Source organism: Nipponia nippon, unplaced genomic scaffold (genome assembly GCF_047370975.1).
Source record: "Nipponia nippon isolate SJK-2023a ecotype South Korea unplaced genomic scaffold, ASM4737097v1 scaffold_3, whole genome shotgun sequence".
In the NCBI taxonomy this organism is placed as follows: Eukaryota; Metazoa; Chordata; class Aves; order Pelecaniformes; family Threskiornithidae; genus Nipponia; species Nipponia nippon.
Window position 1 is genome coordinate 87,234,601 of NW_028262347.1, and position 13,853 is coordinate 87,248,453.

At 38.5% G+C, this 13,853-nt stretch overlaps 1 protein-coding gene across 4 annotated transcripts in view; it reads right to left on the reverse strand.

The window, feature by feature from the left end:
* Positions 1–13,853, reverse strand: part of PCDH15 (protocadherin related 15) — an 853,821-nt gene that overhangs the window by 255,721 nt on the left and 584,247 nt on the right. The window contains exon 13 of one of the 4 annotated variants that reach the window (XM_087765705.1): positions 9,043–9,075. The exons of the other annotated variants lie outside the window; for them this stretch is intronic. Within the exon in view, the coding sequence (XP_087621831.1) occupies positions 9,043–9,075 (33 nt within the window). The remainder of the gene's footprint in view (positions 1–9,042; positions 9,076–13,853) is intronic. 4 annotated transcript variants of the gene reach the window in all.

The following is a 13,853-nucleotide window of genomic DNA, read 5'->3' on the forward strand; positions in this document are numbered from 1 at the left end:
ACCTTGCCATTAGTCAGATTGAGGATGTCATGTCAAATCTCCTATTTGCAGGATCTCAGCATCCTCCCTCTCTTCTTGCCTTCCCATTGATAGCTACAAGCGCCTACCGATGGTCCCTTTGATCAGTGAGCAAACACAGGGAGAGGCAGTGCCTCGCGTCAGGAGTCTGCAGAACTTCCTATGCTACTCTTGAGGGGTAATGCGATACAAAGATGTACAGGAATACAGGGTGAACAGGATTTTCTGAACCTCCTCTTTGAAACAATACAGAACACCAAACTTTTGGGCTAAGATCTCAAGTGAAAGCTAATACAGAGAGAGGAAGAAACCCCAAGCACAGGTTTAAAACACACTGTGAAGCTGAAAGAGAACAGAGAGTAAATCCTTTGCAGAAAATAGTTCTGATCAAATTGTCACAGGAGCTAAACAGGTTTACATAGCAACAATTCTGTGCCTCAGAAACTGCTCCCCCAAAAAAGGGCAGACCTACATGAGGAAACCAACCCCGTCAAAACCTACATTGCTCAGCTCTAGAGATTTGCAGCCAATTCACCTAATTGATACTTCTTACTTGTTTGCAACACTGTACATACATCTGAAGGTTCATGCTCTGTAAAATAATACTTCTTACCACCAGATGATGTTGCAGAGTCCAATCAGACTGTGTGAAGTGTCCACACTTGATATGAAAATGAAATATGAGCAGCACTGAGCAGCATTCCTGGAGATTAGCTTTGCTGTGTAGCACTTGGGCGAAAGGGCACTTTTATCAATACCATTAGTAAAACAGGAACTGTGTTATAATAGTCCATCCAGGAGAATCTAACTATTAACAGTAGATAGTAAAATAGGTGTTATGAAATGATTGTTAAAAATTGTTCAGTTCAAACATATATATAAGCAGAAATTAATTATAATGGGGGGGTTGATCTGCAAGTTTAAAATAAATCTAACTTTTCTATTTATTTAAAGACGTTTACTTTCATATCTAAAAGCCACTGATAAAAAGCAACAGCAGATAATTTATGCAGTTGACATATCTGAACTAACCTCTCATGTCTTCTCTGGCGGTACAAAAAGTGTTTTACTAACTGATGGGAAAAACTAAGACATGAGATTGATTATAAAAGAGGGACCTGCTTTCTAAATCCAGCACCATAATTGTCAAATGGCTTTTCAGCACCTTATTTAGTTGTTCAATATAATCCACAGCTGCTGTGTTCTTAGTTTTCTGTTGTGTCCAATGTTTATGCAGTTTACTAAAATCAAAACTGTAAAATTCAAACATCCTGGCAGATCATGTTGTTAACAGAGTAAGCTGTCAAAAAACACAATTCCTTTCATTTATTTGTAAAAACAAGTTGTCTTTGAGGGGGAAAAAAAAATATTTTGAAAGAGCAGCAAGATAGCATAATGAATCAGAGAAAGAGGAAAACAGGGACTATTTTTATCAATGATGTCTTCCAGGAACAGCAGGTCCAAAAAAGAACAGAATTTCATCAGGATCTGATTACAGTGTTTACTAAATTGCTTTTTCTGTATCTGACATGCTTTATAAGAAATGTCTCCAACAGAGAATCTGTGCTGGAGACTAAATGAAATGCATTATGCAATGGGCCTCCTGCCTTGGCACGCAGGTATAATCTCCTGTGCAATTCAGACAAAAGCAAGAATTCAATTTGGAGGTTTTACTTGTTCCAATGTGATGACTGTGATTAAAGAACAATAAACATTTTCTTTTTGACATTTCACTTTTTTCCATACAAACTATGAAGTTTATTTCCTTGATTATCTTTCAAATTCTTGATGGTAGGTTTGTTTTGATGATTTCTGCTCAGGATTCAGAATGAGGCAAGCGAACAGCTGCAGAAAAGCAAGTTGTAAAACCCAAGACAAACACACCTACTTCTGCTTGACACAGATTCACAAAAAATAGAAATTATTTAAAGATAATTTTAACACTTCACCATACTAACTTAAACATATTTTTTTCTAGGAGCAACTTCATTAAAAAAAAAAAATTACTTTCTTTTAAATGTATATTTCTCTCAGATGGTAAAAAGGAACACAGTTGTCAGCTGTGTCAACAGTTGCTAATTTCAGCCAAGTTTGCAAACATTTAATCTTACTTGACACTGTTAAGGAGAAGAGGCTGATGGCTTCTCTATGCCTTTAGAAAAATTAGCCACAATATAATATACTAGAAAAGGCAAGAAAGTTTATGATCAAAGGAATGATCAAAAGCAGGGCGTAGCCTGAATACATACAGGCTCTGGCTTAGCAAGTACCTTTCAGCCTGAAAAAAATGACAAAGAAGAAATATGCGAAAAGTCTATAAAACTGCATGTTACAGAGAGTGTGCATAGGATCAAAAGCTCACCACCTCTTGCAAACCAGCAGCTAACGAACATCTAAACAAATTACCTGGTGGAAGGCTCAAAATGCGCAGAACAACAAGGATCTTCACCCAAATACAGTCACACTGTGGTGCTCCTTGCTACGGGCACTGTAGGTGCTAAAAGTTTACCTTGGCTTAAAAAACAGGCAGGTTCACAACACAAAAAAACCCATATCTACTATCAGTTTTTAAGACAACGCTTCTAATTGTGACATGGGAGAACCCTTTGCGGAAATATAACAAGTATCACTGGTGGGACCTTTCTTATATTAATTTGAAACTAGACAAAAAAAACCCAACATAATAAAGCACTAACTCATTTAAAATTCCAGAAAAGGTAAACAGAAATGAATAGATCAGTATTGAACCAGATCCTTTGTCTCTTGACTGATTAATTTTACACAGAGATTTTATTAAGACAATGTTGTTGGTCTGGGGTTTTTTTTTCTCCACATTTAGTATCTTCCTTCAGAGATCTTTGCTTTGGTAGAGCCATCTTCTCACCTGGAGGAACAAGCAAGGTCAAAAGTCTCAAAGGAGAGGAAATTTTGGAAATACTGAATCTGCAGTCAAGCAGTGTTCCCATTGGTCAGGTTAATACAGGAGTTTAACATTTGGGGTTAGCAAAACACCACTAAGCACCACTCAGCTTTTTGAAGAAACATTTATGTTTTCTTTACTGTTTTTTTGTTGTTGTTTTTGTTTTGTTGGGTTTTTTTTCTTCTTTTTTTTGGGGGGTGGGGGCAGTACTTGCAACTAAATGGGCACTTTTCTAGTTCAGGCATGGGAATATCAGCTGTAACTACCAAACACCTGACTTTATTCAAACTGTATCCACCACTGCCCTTTTCTCATTAAAGTTTGTCATCCTGTCAAGAGATAATTTTAGGTAGAGATTTTGTGCCCAGAATCAGCTACAAATTCTATATCACTGTTATTATAACCACTTTATTACACTGCTTTAATGATAACATTAACAGTGGCATGAATGCCACTTAGATTGAAGGTTAAAGGAAAAATCAGTTTTCCTAGGTGTATTTCAGATGCTTTAATCTTCAATAAATCTGTGCAGTTATGCAGATAGATCATATGTGTGCATGTATACACACAATCTGCAAGTCTCACTTCATCCATAAGTTCATCCTCACATCTTTTTACAGTATAGTAAAATTTTACTCTTACATTTAAATGCTTCTTTTCTCAAATCCCAATACTCTTCGAGAACAAAAAGCAGGAATTATTTACAAAGCAAACCCCTACCTATCTAGCCATATGAGCTGCTTTAAACTTGTGCAGTGCTGTACAGCCAGAGGTATTGATGCAGAGCCAAATGCAGACGAACCACATTTTCCCTTTTTCGAAAAGGGCGTTCCAGCTTACCATGAATTTCCTCATGCTCTAGAGGAAAGACTGCTAGGATTTAAGCAAGGTTTTCTACAGAAGCATTGTCAATAAATAGCACAGACCGGAGGCAAACATAATCATACTGGTAACGGTGATGATGGGCTGCCCCCTCCCTATCCTATGCTGCATCGCGCAGCCCACGTCTGGAGGCAGGGAAATGCTCTTCGGCATGGCGCAACACATTCTCTCTGCCTTCTTCACATTTTAGACAGGGGGTCAGGGCACTGGGGAGAAGCTGAGCTGCTGGGCTGGGATAGCAATGCTCCTTTGGCTGCTCCCTCCCCAGTGCAATCCCAATGTGGACATCACAGCTGGGAAGGCTGCTGGCCCCTGAAGGGCAAACACTGCCTTGGGAACACAACAACAAAAAGTAGAACGGGGGGCACATCTGTACCGCAGACTGCAGTGGACCAAGGAGACTGCCAAGTTAGCCTTAAAAGACCAGGGACAACCAAAAAACCAGGCAGAGCAGCCCAAGGTGAGCTCTCAGCTGCCATACCTACGTTGCTAGCAAGAGCTGTGCTGTGAATGCCAGGCCTGGCGAGGAAGTCTGCGCCAGATCATGTGCTGTTGAGTGTGGAATGCCACACAATTGCCGATGAGAAGGTGACAGCAAATCCTGCTGCCCCGTTTCTGAGTGGGGCCACAAGACTTTGTGGTGATCAAACGGGAAGCAGCGCTCAGAGTGCCTCCCGCAGCCTCCAAGGGTTAACACTTCCGCCGCAGAGAGGAAGCTCCTCTGCTGCTTTATCTCCCATTACCTGCAAGTGTACTTCCACATATCTGCAAAACCTTAATTGATGAATCATTATTTGATTAACTGAAGAACTAAAATAATCTGCACCTTCTGCATTTGTGACAACAAGCTGAAGAGAGGAATCTTTCTTCCTGACCCTTAATGAACAGCTAGTTTATAGTTTAACGGGATAGCCTAGCTATTGAAATGATAATTATCTCTACAAGGATCAGCGTTATGACATAGATGAGAATTTTTCTGAAGTTCACTGATGAAGCATCACTGCATAAGTATTTTGTCTAAATGCCAACATTTAAAACCTTTAAATGTTTCTAAATGACATTTAAGGATCAAATAAATTAACGTATATGCTTCCTCTTTGACAATAGCTCTGCTTCACACCATAACAAACACGGTTTTATGAAACAGAAAACAGACGTGCATATTGTGAAAGTGGCTTTTTGGTCATGGCAAATATCCAAGACAGCAATAAATCACACAAGTAGTTGATTGTATATTCAAGATGCAGACCGAAGCTCAGAAAGAGACAGGGATGGTACTTTCTCAGGTACTCCTTCCTCTCCTGAAGCTCTAGTTTTTGAGGAGAGAAAGGCTCAATCACGTCATATCCGAAATCCCTTAATGGCATCACAGAGAGCAAGACAGTTTCAAACCTCAGGTTGTGGGATATCTCACAAACATGAGCATTTTTCTACTGTCCTCACATAACTATTTTTGTAAGCTGTGCGATCTCACACATTATGCTAAATCCTTCTTTATTACGAGGTAGGTGGGGGTTTTTTCTTCTTTCTAACAAACTTCAAAATGAAAACTGGAGAATGAACAAAGAATACAATAGGATGAAACAGCAAGATCTTTTCAACTAAGACTAGGGTGTGTGGCAGTTTTTGTACTTCGTTAATTGAACAGGGTTTTGGCGTTGGTTCTGCCACACAACAAGAAAGTGGTTTATGCTAGTGAATCTGTACTACTGCACATGTCAAACCTACCCAGGAAACCTGGCAATCTCTCTCAAATGTTTTATGTATTTGGTTTATATGGCTGATGTCCCAGACCAAAGTTTGAATCAAAGCAGATCACCTTCATTTCTGAAAGGAAATTACTTCTAATTACAGCTCCACAGTTACTTCTTCCAAGCAAAATCAGGACCCTTTTTCTTCTTAGCTTCTGACAAAGCCATAAGAATTGAATATTTTCCCATTAGTGCTCCCAGTAAGTTACTAGCCATGATGATAAATATCAGGCAATTAATGGAACGATTCCATATTTGGAAAACAGAAGAAAATTATGTATATGATAAAATCAGTCATTTTTTCCAGTTTATTCCCCCCTTACTCTTGATAATTAAAGGAATCAGATTTGAGATTAACTTTCTAAAGTTTCCCTTTACAGCTTGATAAATACCTAGCAAATGTGCCTGTTTTCAACATCAGCCAAATATCCAGCCCAGACTTGGTCTCTGGTGAACTACCAGAGTTCCTGCTCCTCCTGCGCCAGCAAGGGAGCCCCAGAGCCACTGTGCATCATGGGTCACTCGATAACCCAGTCCTAGCAATAAACAAAATGTATTTCTCTCACCCCAAACACAACTTCAAAGATGATCTGCAATGATATTTTTTTTTCCTATTTCATTTTTTATTATATATTGTCCAAAACGTCTCAGTTTTCAGTCAAGCTTGATCCTCTTTCCCTTAAAACCTCCACTTGCATTTTAAGAAAGATTATTAGTAGTGAAAACCTAAAGCATGTAAATCATGTTCAACCAATTCCCTTTTCACACTATAAAAAAAAGTCCATGTGTCTTCCTGTTCTGTCTTTTGATGAAATTCACTATTCTTCCTGCCTTTTCTGGTATGTACCAAACATACGAGGCAAGATCTCCACCACAGTAATCCCACATTTAAAGAAAGTTTCCTGTACTCAGAGCAAACTGTGACATATCACTATACTCCTACCCATAGACATCAACTCTATTTTTGAAATGCAACTTGGTTAAAATCACCAGCAGGAAAGTATCTTTCAGACTATACCCACTTATTCTGCAGCCTTGCTATAATTGTCTCAACCAGAAACAGCGTTTTCAATAACTGAAACACCTGGTTTCTTTAAACATTCATCACATTTTATAAGTTAAAAGCATGGTTTTGTTTGTTCTTGAAGTGAAAAGCAGCCAACTTAACTCCTCCTCTATCTGAAAAACATCTATATTTAAAACCACAAGTTAGTCTTAGATACTGAACAGTGACTGCCCTGCCTGATCAATATATCAAGCAAGTGAAGTGCTTGCTTGCCTGCCTGCTAAGAGAGATTATAGAAAACAATTCTCAGGTTCATGTATGCATATATTAAAGTTACTGACAATTTTACCGACAGTTCTTTTTAATTAGCCATGCCATCTTGGTATACTCCCAAATACATAGAAATTAATTGCCTGTAATATCGCATCTTTGTAATTTTAACCTTTTCATGCTTCGCTTCTTTTCAGTGACATTTCTTTTTTTTAAAAAAAAGGCTCTACTTATCAAGAGATTGCATATGGAAGACAGACAATCAATCACAAAAATGGAAAATATAGGGAAAAATCATAACGGAAGACTTAAAACACCTTTTATGACTCCTTATCATGCACTAGCAGATAATCAATAGCTTATAAAAGCTGTCCATTTCAACTTTGCTGAGAGAGTCATTTCCATAGAGTTAATTCAAAATCACTGATATCAAGTTATAAAAAAGCCTATGCTAGTAAATCTACTGTGAACGCTACTGTTTGTTTAACATTGTCCATTACCTTGAACTTCACATCAATCTGGTGACCTCTGTATGGCTGCAATTAGAGTGAAGAGTGAAAAAATGCAAATGAAAAGTTTATCCATAAACTTTAAAGGGGAAACTGCACCCAAGATAGGATTTTATCATTGCTTTTGAATTGCTCTCCGACTTCCAAAGCAATTCAAGATTGCCTATCAGTTCATCATGCATCTATGCTTAAATTTAATTAGAAAAATTGCTATCTGCTGCTCAACTATATTGCAAATAACTTGGCCATAACAATTTGCCTTTTCAATAAAAAAAATACACCGACAACTGCATATGTGTCATGGAAATCAATCTTCATTTTCCCTTTCCTAATCTGAGTTTCAGCTTTTACCTAAATTGCTAATGAAAAATTAATACCTGAAAAATGGGTCAATTTGCTCATCAGTCAGCCAGTGGCAAAGGGACTATTCAAAGCCTCAGACATGAGAGAGATTCTTGTCTAATTTACTGAACAAGCAACAACCCAAGAATGTATAGATACAACCCTGATTTTTAAAGCATTTCTCTGGTTAGTTCTTGTAGTATGGCTGAAATGACACCATTGCCCTGTCTACCAAATAATTTTTGGCTAGTAAATACACAGGAACTCGTTCATCTTAACAGCTCAACAGCTCACAGCACATGCTATCCTTCAAAGATTTTAGTCTAATTAACACCAATTGTCAGGCTTTTCTAAATAAATATTCTAAGATACAATATACAGATAAGAAAGTGCATAAACCTTTTAGTAGCAAGTAATGATTTGCCAGTGCTATTTCGTCTAACATTTGCTCAGAAACAGGAGCATTTGTGAAGAAAAGGCAAAATGATTATGGCGCTAAATATGAGAATGAGTTCATACAGAAAGCTGGACAACACATGCATACAGCAAACCCAAAAAGTTAACAGCCTAGACTATAATGTATGTGGGGGCGGGCTGATTTTCTGCGCTCTGGAGCTACTACAGTCATTAGAGAATGGCTGCAGAAATGTTAAGCAAAATACAAGCTTTTACCTTTAACTGTTTGTTGTATAGACTGTATAGAAACTCTGAAATAACAGCTTTTAGAAGTTGATCTTCTCAGCTAAACATTTATTTAAAACCAAAGCATGCTTAAGCTTATTTCTCTTTCCTATCAAGCCCTGAAACCATGAGATACAAAGAACGCATGGGCTCATTATTAGTGAATGTAAGAGAGATCCTCAGGCAACATGAACGTAGTTAAAGTCAAAGATGGAATTTGCTGCGTTCCCATGTATTGATTACTGAGAAATGCACATTTGAATTCAAAGCTAAGATCAGTTTCTAACACAGGCAGAGATAAAGAAACAGATGGAGGGAAAAAACAACAGAAAACTTCTACACAAGAAAGAGACAGAGACTACCTACTGGGCTAGGCAGCAAGACGTGTCTCTATAAACAGCCAACCTACTTTCCTAGAGCACCCCGGCATACCTCTAATTTCAGCCTGCTTCCTTACATGTTGAAAGGTTTTATTAAAGTTGATTTAACCACACATATTCACTTCAACTCAGACTAAATTTTTAATTTGCCAAATTATGACGACTGTGTGCTGCAGTGCCACAAAAATCTTACTTAGCATCTCTATGAAAGCTCAGGTTGAACTAGCAAGTTACTCTCAAACCTCAGGGAAGGTTATTTGCTCCTAGTTTGCATAGTAGATACCTGGATAAAATTTCTTCTGTAGGTACACATTTCCTGCAGCAAAAAAATAGAAAGAAAAATAAAAAACTAAAAAAACCCTGAATATTTTGATGAACTTCATTCTTTAACTAATACCTGCCATTATAACTAAGATGGGGAGATGTTGTTTCTAAAACTTTCAGATACTTTTCCATATAGTTAGCTACATCTCATTAATCTGGGATTTATTTGTTTGTTTTGCAGCAAGTTTTATATTAACGTGTCTCTATAAGAAAACGTCCAGGAGCTTTTCTGTTTGGAAGGAATTGGGATTTGTACAGATATCAAGGAACTGCAACAAAATTACTTTAGAAAGAATTGTTAAGTGGTTGTCACCCTCAAGCCCAGAGGTAGTGAAAAAACCAGCATGTCCTCTGCAATGTTAATTAGCTATCAATAATAAGCATAGAACTGATTTGTACAAGCTGATTAAATGTGGTTACTTACAGAAGTGTCCTGTGTTCCCAACACCACCCCCACCCACTGATCCAAATTATTTCAGTCCGCCACCAAACTCCTTTTTTCTTCTCCACTGCAATAAAACTAGCCTTTCCTGTACTGGTGTAGCATCAGTTCCCTCTGACGGCATTTCCATTTCTCACACCCAGAGAACAACCCATTTCCTCCACAACCCACCGTCTCCCTACTGCAATAGGTGATGGTGCCCAGAAGGTACCATAAAGGGTCAGTTCCCAATTCCCCAAACAATGAATGCAAATAACTGCCAAACAGCAGTACACCAGGGAAGGCGGTATGAAAGTTATTTTACTGCAGCCTCTACAGTATGTCACCATATGATGCTGAGCTAGAATGCTGCAAGGCAATGAGCTTGGAGAAAAAGTGTTGTCATTGCCCTTAGAGTTTCAGCAAGAAATGAAAAGATAAAATGTGAGTTTTAAAAAGCACTTGTCATTTTTGACTTAACTATCCGTCTGATGCAAAACACGTTTTTCACTGCTAACTGGGAACTCTGCAAGTGACTCTGGATTCCAAGATGTACTTTCCGTCAAGATATATTGAGAATTTGATGAATTTACTGTATAGCCACAATTCTTAATATTATGATGGCTTATTATGCTTTGCATATATGAAAGTCAATGAACTTCTTTGTCCCTTGCATAAATTATTCAAAACCTTTCTCATGGGGGGCAGGGAGAAGCTTGTTGAAGTGATCAGAAAAGACTCTGCTCAGTTTAAAATATAGAATATATAATGACCTAACTTTGCAATAAAAAAAAAATATTGTAACTCTTGATTTCTGTGACAGTAGAGCAAAACTGTTCATTTCACCTTACCATCAGAAGTCTGTAGTTTCCACAGTTTCAAAACTACGCGTTACAGGATGCGCACAGTGCTCTTCAGGGAGGCCTCGCTCCCTGACTGATCGGGCAAGGCTTTTAGTCAGCAGGATTACACCACCACCTCTTAAAAGTTCAGTTTTCTTCCCCTGAATCCAACAAAAGCTTGAGGGCTTCTAAGGGCGGCTCCTGCTCTTCAATGTCTTTTTTTTACCCCCCTCAACCACAGTGTTCTTTGGAGATTTTTTTTTTTCCCCTTTCATCTAGCAGTCCTCTGCTCAGACCCATCTCCTTGAGTCTCTCCTCAACAGGGCAGCTGAGCCCACAGACTTTGTAAGGTCCCTGCTGACACAACTCATAAGGATACTGAGGATAATTAGTACAAAAATAAATACTTTCCATGTAGAAAAATACATCAGTGGTGCATTAATAAGCACTGTCTCATAATGCAGCTAGGTGTTTAAAGTGTTGAATCTTGAATTAGTATAAAGAAAGCCTCGTAGGTGTCATGGAGTATATTAGTGTTCCTGTGGACTGATAATTACCCTACAGAACCTGATAATGAATCTGTTTGTTGCAAAACTAGTCCAGCAACTGATTAAATAAACCTAATCTATATTTTACTGCTAACTGGCTTTTCTTCTTTGCGTGATGATGGAAAAAATTGAGTATAGAAACAGACAAAACCTTCACAAAAAGTGAGCGTGACAGGAACAGACTGAAGGGGAAAGAGGGAGGAGACATTATCTTTCCAATGTTATGAGACATTCATGAGGTTATATTTTTTAAACTCTATTTGATGACTTGCACATTCTGATAATAAATGCTAATTTACTGAAGTCTTCCTGAGACAATGGGAAAAAAACCTACTTACCAGATTTGATCAGACACAGAAACACTAAGGTAAACATAAAACTATGTAACAACGACAACAACAAAAAACTAATCAACAAACAACACAGGTTTTCTTGGAAACTGAAATTTATCTAATAACAGGAAATTCGTTCCCAGAAAGCAGGATGGCAACAACTAGAGAACACAGAGAAGTATACGGAGCAATTAACAGACACAGGAGGTTCATACACACATCCTTTCGTCTAGCAAAGACACTGGTTTTTCTTTTGTTATAGGGCAATATATTTGGCTTGTGGAACTTGAATTTTTGAAAGGTTTATGCGAGCTCGTTGTCAGACAACACTGAAGCTGTACTTTGCATTCCCCTAAAGAAAATGAAGTGAAAGGATTTGCACATGTATTCTGAGACAGAACTTCAAACAATGACTTTGAATGCCGTCTTATCGTGGACTTTGGTGTCTTTTCTGCAAGATAGTAATTTCTGCAATGATTATTAGAGGACTCAAAACTCAGTAGATTTATTTCTTTTCCCTCCTGGACTGGGAACTTTTAAAGCCGTTTACTCCATCACTGTCATGGGCACTGAATCAGACCCAACAGGTAGAACTTCACAAGCAAATTACTGCCCAGGGAAGCAATACATAATCTGAGGTGTGGATTACAGGCTGTTAACTTAGCTCCGTGTCCGGGCTTCAGCAGTGGTGAGGCAGTTTAGCCCTCACTTACCACTCCCCTACCACAGGATTAAGCATTTGGAATAGCTCCTGCGCTATAAAAACATCCAAAGTTTGTTCACTCCAAACTAGGAATTTCTGCCTCCTCTACAAAGTTGCAAAAGCACCTCATGAGCATTTGATATCAGAGACACTGATGTTTATATGACCTTAGCTGTGATCCTAGGCCTAATAAGGCCATCATGGCAATTAATTATGGTAGCTCACTGGTGGCAGTGCAAAAGTGACAGTCACAAAACCAGGCAATCACCAAGGAAGAATGTCGCACCTTGTGGCAAAGCTCTGGCAGTTACAGGCAGCCCCCAGCTGACCGAGAAGGTATTGTCACATTTCATTCTATATGCACACCCAGAGAGGACCATCAGATAACCTTTGGCTCTGCTTGAAAGATCTGCAGCTTTGGGGGAATTTACACTGCCTGTGCAAATGGCAGAAATGCAAAACAGGTTTTTACAAGTGTATAAACAGTAATTATACAGCACTCTGCCAGGCCTGGAGCAGATTTAATAATATTATTAATACTGCCATGAGTCAGACCAACTCTCAGAAGGCATAGTGTAAACTTTGATATTGTTCTTCAGGAAAATAAATTGCTTCTCTGGTAACAGCGAGATCCATTAATTTTGCTGGCCTCTTCCATCTCCACCGGCCAAAGACCATAAACAAAGCACACGCTGTATGGATTCTTCATTGCCAATGTATCCAACTGCTTTAGAGCATCTAAGGGAAAGAAGCTTGGAAAGGAAATATGATTTTTACCTCAGCAAATTCACAGATAGAGGCAAACTAAAGATAAGTAAGCGTGCAAGACCGAACAAAAACATTATTCTTACCAGTTACATTGAATTCTTTACTTTATGGGTTAGCTGAGTAGGCATCTTGCCCTGTAAAGCAGGACTTCTTTTTCAAGCTACTGCTTCTGAATAATTCATACTTTGATGCTCTTTGTTCTAGGTTCATTAATATTCCTTCTCATGTTGATTGAAAAATTAAAAAGCAAATAAAACAAATGACAACATTGGACTAAAAATAGTCCTTTAGCCTATGTAGTGGCTATGATTAAAAAGACTTCAGCAAACAACATTCCATTCTATTTGCTACACCCACTGGAAGATTCAACACCTACAGCATAGTAAAGATTAATCTTTTGAAAAAACAACTGGTGCAAGAAACTTCACATAAATCATTGAGGCATATATTGGTCACTATCAGCTTCTATATAACCTGACATCGTAGTTATAGTCTTACAGCATTACAGACTCAGAGGGATCTTGTCTGTGTGGTGCAACACAAAGGTTTCACATCATGTAGAAATCTCCAGCCTATCTCTGAATGAGGTGCTCTGCCCAGGCTGCTTTGCCAGATCAGAGCATCACATGACTCCACTGTGAGCTCCCGGCTAGTCCAGACAGCTCAAGCTTCTCTCCGTTTTATTATACTGCTGTTTGCAGGACAAATGTAATACATACGTTTACTAGCTGAACCTTTTTAGGTACCATCCATATCTTCTAAATGAATTAGAATTTAGAAGTCAAGTAAATATTTGAGGTACTGAGGTACAACTTTGAGTTCAAACATCCTTCTTCCACTTACGTTCATCAAAACAGCTGCAGTGCTACAAACAGATAAACAGCAAATAGCTGGTAGTTTATCACCTGAACCGTTTTCTCATTTCATAAATCAGATTTCTCAAGGTGCAGTTTGATGCAAAAATGCCAAAAATCAAACAAAAAAGCTGACACCTGAACAGACTGTAGCTTATGAAGTTGAATGAACACATTGTGCAACTCGGCACCTAATCACTAGTCAGATTTTTCCCAGTCTGGACACCCTCCTTGGCAGACACCCCTTTGTCTCCAGCGCAGCATATGTGCCTAACCAAGGGCAGGAATGAAGACAGAGCAGG